This window comes from Heliconius melpomene, chromosome 8 (assembly GCF_056956725.1).
Source record: "Heliconius melpomene rosina isolate 202511_hmr_F chromosome 8, ASM5695672v1, whole genome shotgun sequence".
NCBI lineage: Eukaryota > Metazoa > Arthropoda > Insecta > Lepidoptera > Nymphalidae > Heliconius > Heliconius melpomene.
In genome coordinates, this window is record NC_140396.1 from 1127937 (window position 1) to 1146368 (window position 18432).

Consider the following 18432-nt stretch of genomic DNA (forward strand, 5'->3'; position numbering starts at 1 on the left):
CTAGACTCGAATAAAAAATTTAAAACATAATTTGTTTTACTTAAAATGAAGTAATATTTTGTAAGTAATTTTCCTAAATAAACATTCTAATACGAGTATTTTTAAAAATTAACCCGCTTGAAACGCTCTAGTAAATAGTATGGGTAAAGTTATCGAAGCATATTACTATTTGAATATTCATATTAAATTTAGTTGTGGTAGAGAAAACATTTAAATAAAAATGTCGATTATTTGGATTATTTTATAAAATAAATTATAAATTTATTCAAAATTGGTTAACTTTTGTAATAAAAAGAAACATGAATTACAGTTTTTAATACATGTATATAATATGTATATTTATATATTTATTCGGCAGAAAGGGGGCAACGGAGTGTCTGAACACTAGGTTCCCTCTGCCTACCCTGCTGTCTGCGGGATACAGCGGGAAGCTGATCATGTACATTTTGCAACGATTACACGAATGTGACTGTAAATGTTTTATCAAATTTCATAATTATGTATGATAACTTTATTAAATCAATAATTTGCTTCATCGATTCGATGACTTAAAAGCGTAGCGTTTTTTTCCATTCTCGTATGAACTTTGAGAAATACTTTCTTAGTCCTTTCCTACACTCCTTATCTAAATCCAGTAGTTTTACTTATGCGTTGTCTGTCAGTCACTTAAAAAAAAATAACAAAAAAAATGCTTGTTGTTTTTAAAAAAAACTCCGCAAAATATTCTATATAGGAACTTCGCGTCAAGATAATGTATTTTCATTTATTATTAACAAAGGGGAAAACAAACTGAGAATCCCTTTCAGCATTGAACAAACACGAGTATATCAAAATATTTGTATTTGGAAAACCGATACGCTACGAAACTCTGTGAAGTGTAGAGCGCAATCAACAAAGGAGCCAGAGGAAGGTAATTGGAGAAAAATCATTCATTTTAGGCAGCTTTGTTATTTAATTTGATGGAAATTATTGGGAATATCATGTCACTTTACCAAAGATATTTTAGTCCGTTGCGCAATTTCATTTAAAGATTTTTTTTTAATTTAACGTAAATAACAGGCAGAGGTAACCTAAGAATATAGATTTTTATTAGAAAGATGTGCTTATAATTATATTTACAAGTTTTACACCGCCTACAGCAGGGTGGCCACAAAAAGCGTAATATAAGGAAAATCCGTTTGCCTTTTACCACCTAAATCAGTTTAATGAAATCAGCTTCACGCTGTATCCCGCACACAGCAGAGTAGACAGAGGGAACCTTGTGTTAAGACACTCCGTTCCCCAATTTCTGTCGAATTTTGGAGTCATTGCGTATACTCATCCGCATGGGTTGATCCCACTCGAGGAAGAGAAATATTTATTCAAATTTAAATTTTGATTTCTTCGCTCTGCTATCGAGGCAAATCACGGCGTTGAGTTCCGCAACTACACATATAATGCTTTCAGAATTCGGTAGAAAGTGGGAAACAGAACTGTCTTATTCGGAACGGACTGTTTTAACACTAAGCTACCAAGGCAAACACAGTATTTAAATAAATTTTTATCTCACAAAATCCAAACTTCGTATAGCGCAATCGAAAAACGAAATTTCCGATAAAACGAAATAACGTTAATTAAGGATGAGGTACCCTTAATTAGCACAGTGAATTAAAATTAAAAAAGGGGTTGATCGAACGATTGGAAATTTAAAATGAGATTGACAATACTCAAACAGATGGCGACGAAATCGGGCAATTCAAAAATACAAAAAGATAAGGACGCTGCAATCCGTAGCTCCGTAGCTCCGTAGAGGTGACGGTTCTAAAATTGAATTTCCAATTAAGGGATGGTTCGGTGCGACCCCGGGTGGGGCCGCCTCGGGACACATTTTCATAATGTTTTATTTATTTCGTGTAAAAATTTATAATTGCATCTGAGGAAAACCGAATTTCGCCAAAATTTATACATTATGTGTAAAAAGATTTTGTAAAACCACGTCGTGTCTTGTAGGATTTTTAATTTTAACCTTTCGTAACAAATACAAGGAATCTGCTTATTTATTAACTAAGCCATTCTCTATTCTCCATAAAACAATACGACTCTAATGGGACAGAGTTAAGATTGCCTTATATTTTTTTATGACACCGCGATTTCATTCTAATAATAAACAACTTTTGGTTAAGCCCAAAAACAATTCTCACTTAGTTTATTTTTCTGTTTATCCAAGGTTAAATACATGAAAAATCGTCACCTAAATTCACTTCAGGAAACATCACATAAACATCAACATTCCCATGAAAAATCCGATCAAATATTTCACCGCGTCAATATGAACATATTCACAACTAACTATTAGGTTATTTGAATGCGACATGCGTCCTAAATTGCAGATCAAAATCTGCCACCGCATTTCAACCAAACCTATATATTGTACGGCTCATTTTGACCAAAATCCAAGGAAAGACCAACTTTAAATATATTAGAATACAGCATATTCTTGACTACTTCGAGGTCCATCTATATACATATTATATGTAAATATATAACTAGAAGGTCGATTTTTAAAGGAATATATAATATAAGACGCTATTGAAACGAGCGAGTAGAATTTAAATCGAGAGCACATACTTAAAGGTACCTTAGATACCTTGCCATTCATTTGGAGGCTCAGTACCTTTCACGTCTCGACCATTTCCGTAGCGTAATGGCGTCGAGGAAATGACACGAGGACACATCCGGAAACTTATCCCCCGTGTGACTCGCACGAGACTTTATGCTAGTCAGTCTTAGATTAGGAGAGCAAAGTGTAGTAAAATTCTAGAGCATTTAAGCTTTATCTGAACCAATATTATAAAAATACTTTTCTAAATTTTTTGGGAGTCACATTTTTATTAATAAATAGTTAGTTCGACTTTACTATTATATTGTGAGTTAAATTTCAAAGATTTTCTGAAGAAGTTAAAAATGAATATATTTGATTAAGAGTGCTATGTTTGAGGCAATTGCGTGGTGCAGCGGCACGCGGCGGTTGTAGATTCGATTCCTACTCGGAGGAATGAATTATTTTCATCACCTCGCCCTGGTAACATGACAAAGCGCGGCCTTGAGTTTCACGTCAACACACAATTTCTCCATAACTGTCCCGACAGAAAAGTCGTCTTAACTGTTACCTCTACCTAAATATGTGAGATACAGAGTCAAACTAAAAAAAATGGATTCTCCAACCATTTCGTTAGGCATAATTGAAAACTTTTTCAAACGGAACAAAAACCAATTTTATTACAACAAAAAACAATATTGGAGCATTTCCAAATTTTGCAGAACGCCGAAATGCATCGCAGGCCACCTGTTTTCTCGTGTAAATTGTTGCTACAATAGAATGCCTTTCATCGCTCTGGTAAGGGATCTGACGGGCGAACGCAAATCAGATGTTGTTAGGAATATAGAGGTAGCATTCATTCTCTTTTATAATATTTTGAACGTTGCAAACAACTTTTGTTTGCTCTTTGTATGATGGAACCGTGTTGTTCCGAATTTTAGTTTTCTGTGCATTTAAAAATATTTTTCTCTTGCTTATGAAGAATTCAAAGAAAAAGCTATATCATCCATTTGGTGTAATACACAATGACGTGTTTGCTCTTTTTAATGTAATAACATGTTATATATCAATGACCGTCGACTGCATGCGAGCAAAAGTAGGACTCTTTGTCACGTTCCGCCCGAGCCCAGCGTGCAAGCGAGAGCGCGGGTAGAGGCACGCTTGGCCTAAGCATTTGACTTACGCAATCTGTGACGCGTCTATATTTCTCATATATCACACATGTATTGTACTATACCATTAATTATCAAAATTACTATATCATTAATGATAATAATTTAATTTAGTTTCTGATATGTATCCCGAGTGCTTAGTTATCACGTAAAACTATCAATATAATTCAGGTCATTAGTTATTTAGACTCATGTATCAGGTTCCGTATTTATGTGTTGATTGTTTCTTCTAAACACAGTCAATTCGATAAAAAGGTAAGAAATAGAAATATGCATGCTGCAATAACATAATATTTATGATAATGTATTTTTTTGTTATATAATGTAACCATTTCACCTTTCCTTGAAAAGGCAAAAAGTATAATTAGAACAAATAAAATCACAAAGACCTATCAAACAGTCACTTAAAAAATAGTCAAACATCATTTAGACTATTCACTATTTTCACCGCTCAAAGGGACCGGAATTAATGACATGCAAAAACTGTAATGATTCCGCATAATTCAGCCCTCACTAAACTTTGGAAACATTTGAAGGTGGTTCACTAAAATATATTCGGGAATGAAAAACGCACTATCCCGGAACATTAACAGTCTCATCTGGATAATGTGTCATTATCCCAATAAGGTCGCCTGGAGAGGCCTGTGGAAGTTATATTTTAGTTTATCGTATCCTTAAATTTTTAAAGTAAGCTAAGATTACGGTACACCTAATAAATCCATAATTTTATATTTATATTAAAGTTTTATTATTAAACATGCCGATGTTAAAACACTCCGTTGCCGACTTTCCTAATTTTCAACACATCTCTTATTAAGTGGCAAAACTCAACATCGCACTTCCAGAGCAGTGAAACGAAAATAATTTAAATATCCTCCGAATGGAAATCGAACTCACAACCGTCGCGTTAACAGACAAAACTGTTCCACTGCATCTCAAAAAGAGATGTGGCCTGGAAGTGACCTAGAATGTATATTATTTTACTCTGACGACCTTTTTTTTGATGAATGAATACTATATACAATAAAAGCACTCAAATCTTCATCCATATTATTGTAGCTTTCACTACATTGTGATATAATAAAAGTGACATTGAGACTTGGAATTGGAGAACTTTTATGAAAGGTCCAACTTTTCAGTTATGTTTTATCTTCTCACTGCTGATCTAAAGCTTAAAAAATCATATTAAAGTATATTTGAAAGTTTCGCGGTGGTAGATTCAAATATTACTATGTAGTTAATTAAATTAACTAGGTAGTTATTAGTCCAGGCCAATAGTACCACGTGGCAAGGGCACAAGCGTACGAATCACTTGAAGAAATGAAATATTTTCATTTCCTCCCTCTGGTAACGAGGCAAAGCGCAGCGTTGGGTTTCGCCACTCATGCAATGCCTCCAGAATTCTGCGGAAAATGGGAATCAGAAGTATCTTTATGTGAACGGAGTGTCTTACCACCAAGTATACAGTGTGAAACCAAAAAAGTAAATATTCAAACAAATTCCGAAAACAATATATATTTACTTATAAAACGTGCAAAAATTTTAATGTAGCGAGCTTTTATTAACTCTACTCAACACCCAATATATTGAAGATTAGGCGGAAATTGAAAAACGGAGTGTTAACACTAGGTTTGTAAAAAATCACTATTCTCCGGTACTGTCCCTTAAAAAAAAATACTAGTGCGATATTAGATTAAAAAATCAAAACGTGAGATGCCCATTCGATAAAATGTATGTTATTTAATCATATCCTTCCAAGACACTCTCCACATAAGTAGGCCACAAACGTACATCTAAAAATATAATATAATAAATATCTAAAAAGAAAAATTGAAATTACAAAACCCAACGTAACGCGTAAACATACAAAGCGACATAGAACGTAATCTCGATATTCTACATACTTAATGACGTCAGAGGTATTTATGGAATCGTCGGATCTTTGATCATTGAACATTGTATGAAATGCCTTTGAAGAACAAATTCTTTTATATTAATCATATTGTGATATGTGATTGCTTTCGCTTGTGTAAATAAAATAAAAAGGTTGCGTTATTATGTACTATATTTACATATAGTAAGTAGGTAGAGCGTGATAGAGTAACTAGATAGAGGGAACTTAGTGTCTTAGTAAAAGGGACCTCTGCCTACCCTGCTGTGTACAAGATACGGCATGAAGTTCAAAAAAAGTTGATAGAACGAATTTAGTGTTAAGGTACTCCGTTCCCATTAAAACATTTCCGTTCCTTATTTTCCACCAAATTCTGAAAACATTGTGTGTTGAGTGACAAAACTAGACGCCGCGCCACATCACCAGAGCGAAAAAATTAAAATATTTCATATTTAATTTTCTCGAGAGGGAATCGAACCCACAACGTTTAGTACGACTGGCCTCAATTTAATCCGTTTATTTTTTTTAATTAAAATAAATCAAAAATGTACACGGAAAGATAGAGCTAAATTAATAACTTAAAGAATTTAAATATAAGGTTTCAACGTTCTCAATAACAACGATCATGTTACAACGCTAATACGAGTACAACTTGTGGAGGAAAACTATTTGTAATTGGCTTGTTCAGTCTTTCATGCCATTTAGGTGACCTACAGAACTCTGATCAATTTTATAGTTATATCTAAGTTATTTTTAAATGCACTTTTAGTTCTTGTTACGAAAATATCATATTAATTTAATTAAAATTAAAATAGAGGCCATTTTGTTGCAGTGGGTCTGTAAACGTGAGAGTTATGGGTTCGATTCCCGCTCGGAGAAATGAATTATTTTCATTTATTTGCTCTGGCAAAATGAAACGTGTTGAGAGCCACTCAAGAAGCAATGAATTCGGGCGAAAATCGGATTAAGTATTAGGATTTTTCTTCTCGTTAAAACACACATGGCGTAAGTTCCCTTTGTCACCTCTGCTATGTACAACATATCGTAAAGCTGTCTTTACATTCTCCAAATACTGTGAATATAGAAAAGCGGAAATTCTTATTAGAATTATTATTACTAGACTACTATCTCTCTGCACACATTTCAAAATGCGAAAATTATTTATTTCACTCAATTTTTCCATTGAAATTGCTCACTCATCTGCGTTCACGACAAACCAATGTATTGCAGTTGACACACGTCTCATTTGATTACTTGTAGTATCGATTGCAGAGAAAAACGTATGAATAACGTAATAGTATTTTTTTTCAGCATCACAGTGTGTTCAGCATTCCGCATATAGCAGTGTAGGCAGAGGGAACCTAATATAAAGACACTCCGTTCTCCACTTTCCACCGAATTTTCGAGACATTTACTCTCGTAACTACACTGGTATTTGCGAGACACATTGAGAACCTAAAAACAGCTAATAAGCTATTTGAGCTTAACCATTCTTATTTGACCCAAATAGGGTTTTAAATAAAATGTAAACCTTTCATTCTTATTCATTTCTCTTTGAAATCCAAATGAGATATTTGAACCTAACTAGGTAGATTTGAAGTCGCGCCTTTTGATAACTAAGTCTATATATAAGTACGAGTATAAGTAAGTATGAGGCATGTATTTTATAAGTTTTCGAAAAATCCATTTTCCAACTTTTGCTTTTAACAAGTCTATTCACTTTTTTATTAATATTTTTTTAACAAACAGACTGAGCATGAGAACTTGTGTAAAGATACGTTATCATTAAGACTTCCTTTCCTCACTTTCCAACAATATCTGGAGGCATTAAGTACTGAGCGGCAGAACGCAACGCCGCGCTTTGCCACGAGCGAATGAAAATATGAAATATTTCATTTCCTTCAATGAAAATCGAACCCACAACATGTCGCGCCCTGCACCACTACTAGCCTCAAAAAATATATTAGTAAAACAAATAGAAAAACAGATAAAAACAGAAATACCCTAAAAATGTGTACAAAACCTTAACCCAAACTAGTGACAAGTGATAGAGTCCAGTGATAACCTGTCACCACGACACTATCACGTCAATCCCGCAAACACTACAAAAGCTATTTAAAATCGAAACTGGACGGCCATTGACATATCAATCAAACGTTCACACGCCCGCGTCTACACATTAAGAGGAACGGAAATTGAATCTGTAAAATTGTTCAGCCGTCGAACGCGAGATGCGCGATGAATACTGTGGTGTGGGGCGTTGAACTTTGAAATTACTATTTTAATAGTTGTTTGTCTCTTTTATAGCACAAAAATAATATTTTGTATCTAATTCAGCTTCACACTGAATCCCGCACTCAGCAGGGTAAGCTGAGGGAACCTAGTGTTTTAACACTACACATCGTTCCCCACTTTCCGCCGAATTTTGGAGGCATTGTTGGATTTAGATGACACTTTGCAATAAAATAGCTTAAACCTAAATCAGAACAACACATAGGCTACAATTTATGATAAGATTACAAAATCTGTAGCTGTATAGTTTGGCTAAAATATGATAATAAGTTTAAGCGGGCGAAGCCGCAGTTGACACACTATTATTATATACATATAATCGTAATTACTTTTTAAATAAAAACAACGACACACAGAGGCCCTCCCCAGGCACATCACACTCGCCGGTACAGGCTAATACAAAGAACGTGAGAGAAATACGAAACAAGTTTTTACATTACCCACGTTGAAATTGGATTCTGGATTCACTCTAAGACACCGTGCGAAATGAATATTCCGAATTGGATGACCTTAGAGCAGTAATTGTTAAAACTGTCAGTGAAAGGAATTATTATTAAATGTGGGTAGGTATATAAAATTCTGATTTTAAACGATTGTATCGTAGGTTCGATTCTCCCTCGGAGAAATAAAATATTTAATATTTTAATTTCGCTCTGGCAACGAGGTAAAGCGAGGCATTGAGTTCAGCTACTCAACACCTAATGCCTCCAGAATTCGGCAGAGAATGAGGAACAAAAGTCTCTTAATATTACGAGTCCAGGTTCCCTCCGCCTAACGTGCTATGTACAAGATACAGCGTGGAGCTAAAAATATATATTAAAAAACAAAAATCTTTTCCAGGATAAGGGTCCACACCATCGTCTGTGACATAAGTTCTAGCCCGCCATTGATGACATCAACTATATACCTTTCCATATATTCTTAACTCTATAAATACTTAATATATAAAACTGTCCCGCCCAAGGGCACCTAATACCTACCCGCTTATTACGAGTAGGTACGGTTTGTAAAATGTGATTGTATGTAAGTGGGTTACGGTTTTATTAGAATTTCTTATTCAGAGAGAAAATAATATTTTATTATGGATCTTCTTTTATTATGATTTAGCTGAAAACTTGTTCGTGGAAATTTTCTATTGTGGAGCTTTTTCTCTATAGTCTGGTTAAGTAATTATGTATTTTTGATAATAATATTTATAATATATAAATTTGAAGTATTATTATTATGACTATTTATAATCAGTAGAATAAATTCTTAAATAAAAGCTTTAGCAACGCCACGGTTTGTGACGTTACCGGTTTAAAGCAATGAAAATAATTGGTTCACGCAAACGAAAATTGAACTCGCAACCGTCACATTTACACTCAGCCACTATTCCAACAGCAAGAAATACCAACAATTCCAATAAAAAAAGGAAAAAAAAAACAAGCCACAAAAAACAAAACTGCAACATTTTCCAAGTAAAATACCACAGCAAATACAGGCCAGCACAAAACATTTGGTGCTGTTCCTCGAAGTCGTAAAGTAATGTTTTAATAGTAAAATGTCAATGCCATACGACCAAGGTTCAACTGATAAGCTGTAAACACATCGATATTATGGAATAAGGTTTTTTTGGCAGCAATTGGTATTTTATTTACTCTAAGTAACGATGAGGGTAAAATAAATTATTTACTATTTGTGTTGTGACTGTAAAAGCAATGGTTGCGGGTTCGTTTCCCACTTGAGGAAAATAAATTTTAAATATTTTGATTTGCTCGCATTCCACCTCTCAATAGGCAATACCGCTACAATTCCGTGGAAAGTAGGGAACGGAAGTGTCTTAATGGGAATAGTGTCTTCAAACTAGGCGCCTTAGTTGCCTGTGCCTACACTGTTTTATGCGGGATACAGCGTGAACCTAAAACAAACACGTCAAACCTAACTTTACCATCCTAAAATCCCTATAAAATAAACACGTAGTATAAATTAACGTCACGTATTTTAATGGGTCGAACTATCGAGGGTGGAATACTCGAGCGTGTCGAGTGTGATTAAAGCAATTACGACGCAATTTAAGATGTTCCCTTCAAAGTGTGGAAGAGCCTCGTAAAGGTTGTTCTCTTTGGTTGAGCATCTCCTGCGTAAAGTGTTTTAACATTAGGTTCACTCTAGCTAGGGTAGTTAGATGGAACCTAGTGGTAAGAGACTCCCTTCTCCATTCTCCACCTATATTCATTATTGAATTATAATCTTCCAGTAATTTAATGGCAAATATCGTGGCGCATTGCATGGGCATAAGCGTGTGACTGTAAACGCGACAGCTTTTGGGTTCAATTCACAATCGAGGAAATGAATATTTGATACATTAATTTCTCCGCTCTAGTGTCAAGGCAAAGCGAGACATTGAGTTCCACCACTCAACGCGCCCTTCATCTAACATCTATCCAACTTTCACGCGACCAATGAGGAACGGAAGCGTCTTAACGGTAACGGAGTGTCTTAGCAGTAGGTTTTCAGGTTCGCTATGCCTAACCTGCTTACCCTGCCATGTGTGGGATACATCGTGAAGCTATAATATATATTTAACCATAAATAAACGCACCATGAAATACAATAAAATCCATGCAAAATACAAAATTATATGCATAAACTTAGTGAAACAGCACTTCTATCGCTTTCCACTGGCACATTCAGAATTCAAAATACGTACAAACGAGCTTTGTGGAGTAATAAACATGACTGAATTTAAACTGGTCGAGATTCAGAAGCCACCAATTAAATATGACCCTCGGGCTAAACGTAATTTAGAATAACAAGTGTTTACTGCGATAGTTGGATTCTACTTAGCTTCTGTTCTATGTAAACGTACATACCTACCTAGTAGTAGTAGTATGTAAGCACGTCCATTGAAATATTTTAATAATTTGAAATATTTTTCCGTTTCACTGTAACACACTGTAAATGCGACTAAAATTACCTCCCGCATTTGGAATATATTATTTGTCATAAATAAGTAAAACTAACTAAACTTTTATTTTATTAATAAAATCTGTTCATAAGCCTCAAAAATTAATTGATAATATTTTATCAGATAATTGAAACTAATGAATCGAACTCACAACCATCCCAATTAATTATAGATATGAATATATAAAATATAAATATTTAAACCTAGCTTATTAAAATTTAAAATAATAAACTATTTTTAAAAAATACTTTAAAAAGGATTCTCTAAAAGCTTGCTAATGGTACTTTTTTGTTTTGACACGCTGATGTGAGATGTTGTTGGGAAAATTAGATGTGACATCGTTTTAGAGACGAACTTTAAATTACTATAGACAACAAATTTAAGCTCCAACTATTACTACGTCGAATTTATAAGGTAACTACCTTAATTTTTTTATTAGCTTCAAGCTATATCATTCTCATAGCAGTATAGGCAGAGGGAATCTATTTTTATGAAACTCCGTTTCGATTGACACACTTCCTGTACACACCTTGCGCGGAACTTAACGCTGCGCTTTACCTTGAACCACCACAACGAAGAATTGAAAATTAAAAATATTTAGTAACACGCTTGTACCAGTGCACCACGACAGCCTCAACATAAGCACATAAGTACTCTTAATTAAGAAGTATTTACACACTTAAAATAGACACTAGAAAACGGCAAAGAAATCAGGTTTTTTTATATAGGAGCCCCTTCAAATATTCATTTTATTCTACTTTCTAGTATCTGATGATATAGCGGCAACAGAAATACATCATCGGTAAAAATTTCCACTATCTATCACTGTTCATGAGATATAGCCTGGTGACAGTGGTGAAGAGGCAAATAGACAGATAGTGGGTTCTATGTAATACTCGTAGGATCCCGTTTTACCCTTTGGATACGGAACCCTAAAAATTTAATAAATATCATACATCATACATACATTCATCCCATAGAGGGTCACAGGAATGTAAACTAGCGCAATTTAGTTCGACTCAGTTCGAGGCCCCGTCAGTTAAAACCCACTCGTACGGATCTAAAACGGTCAGCCCGCACGCTACTTTGAAAGCGGCCAAACGTACATTTGATGTGGGGGGAAAATAAGCGACAGATTTACAAAGTTTTACCGCAATTTCTGACGTTTCTGGATTTAGTGCGGAGAGAAATGAAAATCAAATCGTGGAATTGGAGAGCAACTGTATTAAATAGTTGGTTGTGAGTTCGATGCCTACTCGGGGTAGTGATATTATTTTGTTTACCTTTAGTACACAAGATTCCTTCTGCATACCCTACTATGTGCAGGATAAAAATTATAAAATGGACGTACAGTTGATCAAAAACATCATTTAATTTTCCAACCTAACCAGGCAGGACGAGAGTGACGATACAAAAAAGGAGAATATAAAAAGTGTGTATTCTGACTTAAATTAATGATCCATTAAGCTATTTATGTCTTTTACAGAGATGAAAAATATGTAAACTTGCTTGCCCCTGCTTGCTTACTTAAAAAAAAAACCCTTAAAAATGCTCCGCACTCTGGTCTCCAGTTCCTATCATTTTACATTTTTTTTTCTTTTCATTCTTTTTCCATGTCGCATCCCGCATAAAACAAGATAGACAGAGAAAACCTACACTGCATCTAGATATACGGGTGAAAAGTAGACACTGTGCGTTGAAAGGCAGAACTCATCGTTGCATTTACCTACCAGAAAAAAATATTGGATAATAAAATTTATTTCAATGTAAAATTTCATCAAAATCTGTTCAGCTTTTTTTGCGATCAAGTAGCAAAGATCCGACACACAAAACGTTTCAGTCTTGTAACATTAGTAGCACAAACTGTAAGTTTTCGTAGAACTGCCAGTTATGTAGAACAAGATGATCGATGTTATGGCATGAATGAATCGGCTAAATACTTAATACTATTCAGGTTAAACGTACGATTCTAAGAAACTTTTTAGTATTTTATACGATTTTGATATAGACAAAGGTTTTTTTAATTGTTCAGTCGACATTAGAAAGAGGGAGGTTCTCCAATTCGACTGTATATTTCTGTACATGTGATTTTGGTGAAAATCAACAGAAACAAAAGAATATATAAGATGACTTTTTGTTTTCTTTTGTTTTTGATGATGCCAATGACCATTTGTTCGCAATAATATTGGGTAAATAAAAGCGGAGTTGCCAATCAACACGTAATGGATGGAATTTGGGCGGAAAGTAGGGAACAGAGTGAACACTAGTAAGTGAACACTAGTGAAAGTAGGGAACACTAGGTTGTTTGCCTACTCTGCTAAATGCGATAAGCAGCGTGAAGCTTAAAAACGTTGTTTCTAAAATAATACGTTTTATAATAAAAAATGCAATTTAAAACGAATGTAGTTCTCGAGTAAAAAAAGCCACAGTCTCGGTAAGGACCCTCCCTCAACTTGAGGAGTACCGAGCATATCTCAGTACTCTAGTGGATTCTACCATAAAATGGTGTACACAGTACGTATTTTTAATCTATATGTATATAGATTATGTTTATATATATAGTTTGAGTAGCATAAATATTATGTATAAAACAATGACAGAAATGAGACTCTCGTGTGAACAGTATCTGACTTTAAATGTAACGGATATAGGTTTGATAGGCACACGAGGGGATGGATCATTTTGATTTCTTAGCTATGGTAAGATAACCAGACATGTCGCGGCGGAGAGTTTCATCACTCAACATATAGTGTCTTGGAAAATGGGCAATAAGTGGAGAACGCAGTGTCTTAACACTCCCCCTGCCTACATTGCTACTACATGCAAGATACAACGTGAAATATTTGTATTTAAAATAAAAAATAACGTGTGAAATCTTCTACGTTTTTAATGACGATAAATGCGCTGGCTAAAAAAGAACAGATTGATCTCACTCTACTAAAATGCGGAAAAAAGAAAAATAAAAGTAATTAAATTAAAATAAAATTCAATACAACCCCTATATACTCATAACAGCGTTTAACACCATTTCCATAGCATAATATTCCCACATTTTGGCCTGATTGTAATTAAATAGTCGTCGTAATACTGAAGTGCCTTCGGAATGGTCGTGCGGAACCCTGATTTGAAATTCGGCCAAGTACCTAAAAGTTTGTAGTGCAAAATCATTTAATGAACTCTACTTATGTTTTTAACAAGAATTGAACGTATGTATGAAGGAATTTAGTATGTGTAAGTGAGTAATTGCCATATCAAAATTAAGTAAGTGATTCTTTTCTCCGTTTCCTTTTTCACACTTAGTGTGTTAGCAAGGAGAGAAAATTGTGATATGTCACTGTTTAAACTGCTTATACAACATATTTAATAAAGCTGTCATGAATGAATTCTTTATATTTTTTTCACTTTGATGGAAAAACAAAGAATTGAGTTCTGCCACCATGTGCCTGTACATATTTTGTTTTAAATATAAATATTTCCAAGTGACATACACCTCTATTGTCATATAATACCTGATATTTCTAAAATAATCAAGGAAACATATTACTAATGTAATTTTAATTTTTTATATGGCAATTACTGTTATTTAATTTAAAAAAAAAAACAAAATAAATTACCCAAAATGATTTATTACTCTCTAAACGCTTAAAACAAAACTGTTGCATATAAAATTCAACATTCTTAAAGTACTTGCATTGTACTTGCTGTATAAAACTCGCGTGCTAAATCCATATTATACATGGTGTTGCCATTAGCCAAGTAAGTCTCGCTTGAAGGCACTGCTCGTTTTAATGCCTTTTATTTTCTGACTTTTTTTGTAAAACTACCATTAGTTGAAAATATTTCAGTGTTTATTACCAATAGAGTGAAGTGGGTGGAATTTATATAATTCTGTTTTATTTCCTAGTTAGATATTTTGAGTCATTAATTGGGTATAATATAAAATGCAAAACTGGTTGTTTACCCTAAAATCCTAAATCTATCCTCATACATACCTCTCTCACAAAAAGCACCTTCGTAGTCACCGTCCCTACATTCACATATCGGCCCGTCGTCCGTGCTGATGCAGACGCCGCCGTGCTGGCAGGGGTCGCGACGCTCGCACGCGTCACCGCTCGCGTTGGTTATACGTGAACTCTGGAACAAATGTAGTTTTAAAACATAAATAAAAATATTTTATTTCATCGTGACGCAATGGAATTAGCCTTAAAAAGATCTCGTATACTCTCTTCGGATAGAAAAGGAAAAGGTATTTGTGAATCTGTCATTCAATAGTTTTAATTTCATTCAGAACTCAGTCAAAGAGTACTTTCATTAAAATTCTAATTCATAATCCTTGCTCAACGCTTTTAAAATGCCCTAGACTCTTGATGTTTGCTGGATCATCTTAGAAGTATTAAGAGACAAATTATAACACATATAATTGTTACAAGACGATATTAGGCTGAGAGGTGAAAAAGCAATAACAACAACTACGTTCAATTAGCCTATGTCAATAAGAATGGAACCTACAGTCATAGCATTTTGTCAACTTTCCCAACCACGCCTCCAAGCAGGTCATAATAAAAATTAATCAGAAAAAAACTATTTCACGCTTTTTAAACATACTAAAGTGAATCTGACCTTTCTATCAAATTTTCGAGACGCGTGAAGTACGAGAACCAGTTTGTAGCAGAAAAGAAAATTAAAAATAGATTAAATATACAATTAAAGCTTAATTAATAGTTGTAATTTAATATATAGTTTTAGTTTATATTCATCTGAGTGTGAATGAAACCCACTATCACCGCTTGTCCTTCACTAGTTGCGCCAAATTGTCCTTAATAAAATTTTCCCTAATTCAATTTCAAATTAATAATTTGTGATAATAAATTTCAAATTTCTCATAATTTATTATGACAAAGATATTTCATAATTTTATTATAACGTAGTAAATAATTTACCAACGCTAGTAGACAGTCGTTACTTTTATCTAATAGAATTTTACGTGTCTAGAATATAAAAGATCTAATTACGGCGACATTATTTATTCATTACTTCTACAGTAACTAGAAGTATCTACAATTTAAATAATCTACGGGCTGTTTGAGCGGAGGTAGCACGTTCGATACTGAGACATGTTGTTTATAATTCTATGTTAAAATGATAACAAAATGAAACATAATCTTATTTTTCAAGGACTATTTAGTTTGTTTAAAAAAAATAAGAATTAAATTATTATTATTAGATATATATCAGTGATGTTTATATTATTATAACTATGATTGTTAATTTTGCTATTTTTTTAGCTCCACGCTGTATTCTGTACATAGCAGAACCTAGTGTGAAGGCACTCCATGCCCATTCCCATATATACACTAGGTTCCTTCTGCCTATCCTGCTATGTGCGGGATACCGCGTCCTCATTTTAAAAAAAAACAATAAATAAACGTCAAAAGAAAAAGATGAATAACACTTCCTCTCCGCATTACGAATTCATTTCGAAAAGCATCACATCGCTTTATCATAAGTTGAAAATTGAAAAATGAATGGTTCGTGAAAGATAGTTTCAGACAGAGCGTCGATTATCTAACTCGACGTGAGACGTTTGTAAGAATTATGTTGAATAATGTTCCAGTTTTCAAACTATGAAATGCAAAAGTTTAGATGGGTAAAGATACCCATTCTGTCCGTTTGGTAAGTTTTAGACTGACGCAAGCCTGATATATGGTACAGAGAACCTGAAGGCATTGCGAGTTGAGTGGCAAAACCTAACGCCGTGATTTACCTAACCAAAGCGAGGAAATAATAATATTAAATACTTCATTTCCTCGAGAAGAAATTGAATGTTTGGTGTCATAAATGAATTATTTTCATTTTCCCGTTGTGATTCCTTAAAGCGCGGCGTTGAGTTCCGCCACTGAACACACAATGCCTTTTAATGGGGCGAAAAGGGGAGACTGGTGTCAAAAAAGAGATCAGAATCCTCTCTACCTATTCTTGAATCACTTTTATTGGGAATCCAGTGAATAAAGTAAACTTACAATAAGCTCTGAAGAAATAACTACCACGCAACATAACAAATAAAATAAAATATATTTTATAATAATTCTTTACAAATTCTTTTCAGATTGCTTAAGAAACTCAGTAGTCAATTCTTTAATATTTTTTATACATTGACAATTGAAAAAAATATAATAAAAATATTGGCCTTTCACGTTGCACATAAAATTATTTATCTACAAAGATCCTACATTTAAAAGTCCAATAGCAATTAAAAGACGTTTACAAATCGTTAGTTAGAGCTAAAGATATACCTTTTCAAAGCAAACATGAAAAAAAGATAAAAAAAATGAATGATAAATCTAGGCTCTCTTAAATAGGGCACGAACTATTGAATAGCTTACGATGATTAAATTTAATTTGAATATTTATGTGTATTTAGAGAAGCAGTCGTGGGCGCAGTGGCAAAAACGTGCGACTGTGAACGCGTCAGGTTATGGGTTCGATTCCTAATCAGAGGAATGAAATATTTAAAATTTACAATCACAACCTTATACAGGGGCACTGTTCCACGACGACGTCATATTATTAATACTCGTATAATAAATTATATACGATATCAAGAGCTTCTTGCCTCTCGATTGGTTCTAATTAACAAGCGTGCCTTTGATCTTCTTAAAGTGATCTCTTGTTCGTGCAAAGTTATTATCTTTCCACCCTCGTCTAAGATGGTATGGGTGGACGCATATCACTTAATTTATTATTGGATAATGTAATTTTAAACGTAGCTTGTACTCTGCACTCTGTATCCCGCGTATAGCACGGAGAAACCTAGTGGTTAGACACTCACTCACGCACTGGCCCAATTTTTTAAACATTTATCGATTTAAGCTGGGAAATTAAAATAATTAAATAAAATCATTCTCGTGAGTGGGAATTGAACCCACAACCATTGTGTTTACAGTCAGTCACTATCAAACTGTGCCACGGCGGTCTACAAAAGTAACTTAATTAATTATTTTATAGATGCAAGCAGTAGTTTAATTTCATACTATTCAAACTAAAATATTGCTAGTAATATATTATCTACAAATGTGTTAATTCTTTATATAGCTATTTAATTTATATTAAACCAATTGAGCACATATACTCTACAGCTAAAACATTCTAATAATAGTAAAATCGAAGCCAAATTCCATGAAGTTAGGCTAAAAATGCGGTAATTAAACCTAAGAAGTACTTGTAAAACCTCTACAGGTACTATTGGCGGAAAGCCAGAATATTTGCCGAAAAGTTAATGGTTTCACCTCCTTTTTCTTCTTGGCAGTTTATGAACGGAATCGAGTTATTTTGAGTGGAACATACAATTTGTCAGCATATCAATTGATTTTTAATTAGATATTGATTTCGTGGTACATATTTGTTTGTCTTTTTTTATTTTATTTGTCCCAGCTTTCCGCAATGAAAGGGAAAGAATTTTCCCATCCCAAAAACCCATTTTCCCCTTTTTTACCGAATTGTGAGTTACGACACTATACGCAATATCTCGAAGTTTAGGCAGCAAAATGGA

At 33.9% G+C, this 18432-nt stretch overlaps 1 protein-coding gene across 4 annotated transcripts in view; it reads right to left on the minus strand.

Annotated features, from left to right (window-relative positions):
* The window catches only part of Nrx-1 (Neurexin 1), a 122436-nt gene that overhangs the window by 38744 nt on the left and 65260 nt on the right, over positions 1-18432 (minus strand). For all 4 annotated transcript variants that reach the window (XM_085188990.1, XM_085188989.1, XM_085188988.1 and 1 more), the window contains exon 5: positions 14876-15017. In XM_085188990.1, coding sequence (XP_085045116.1) covers positions 14876-15017 — 142 coding nt within the window. The remainder of the gene's footprint in view (positions 1-14875; positions 15018-18432) is intronic.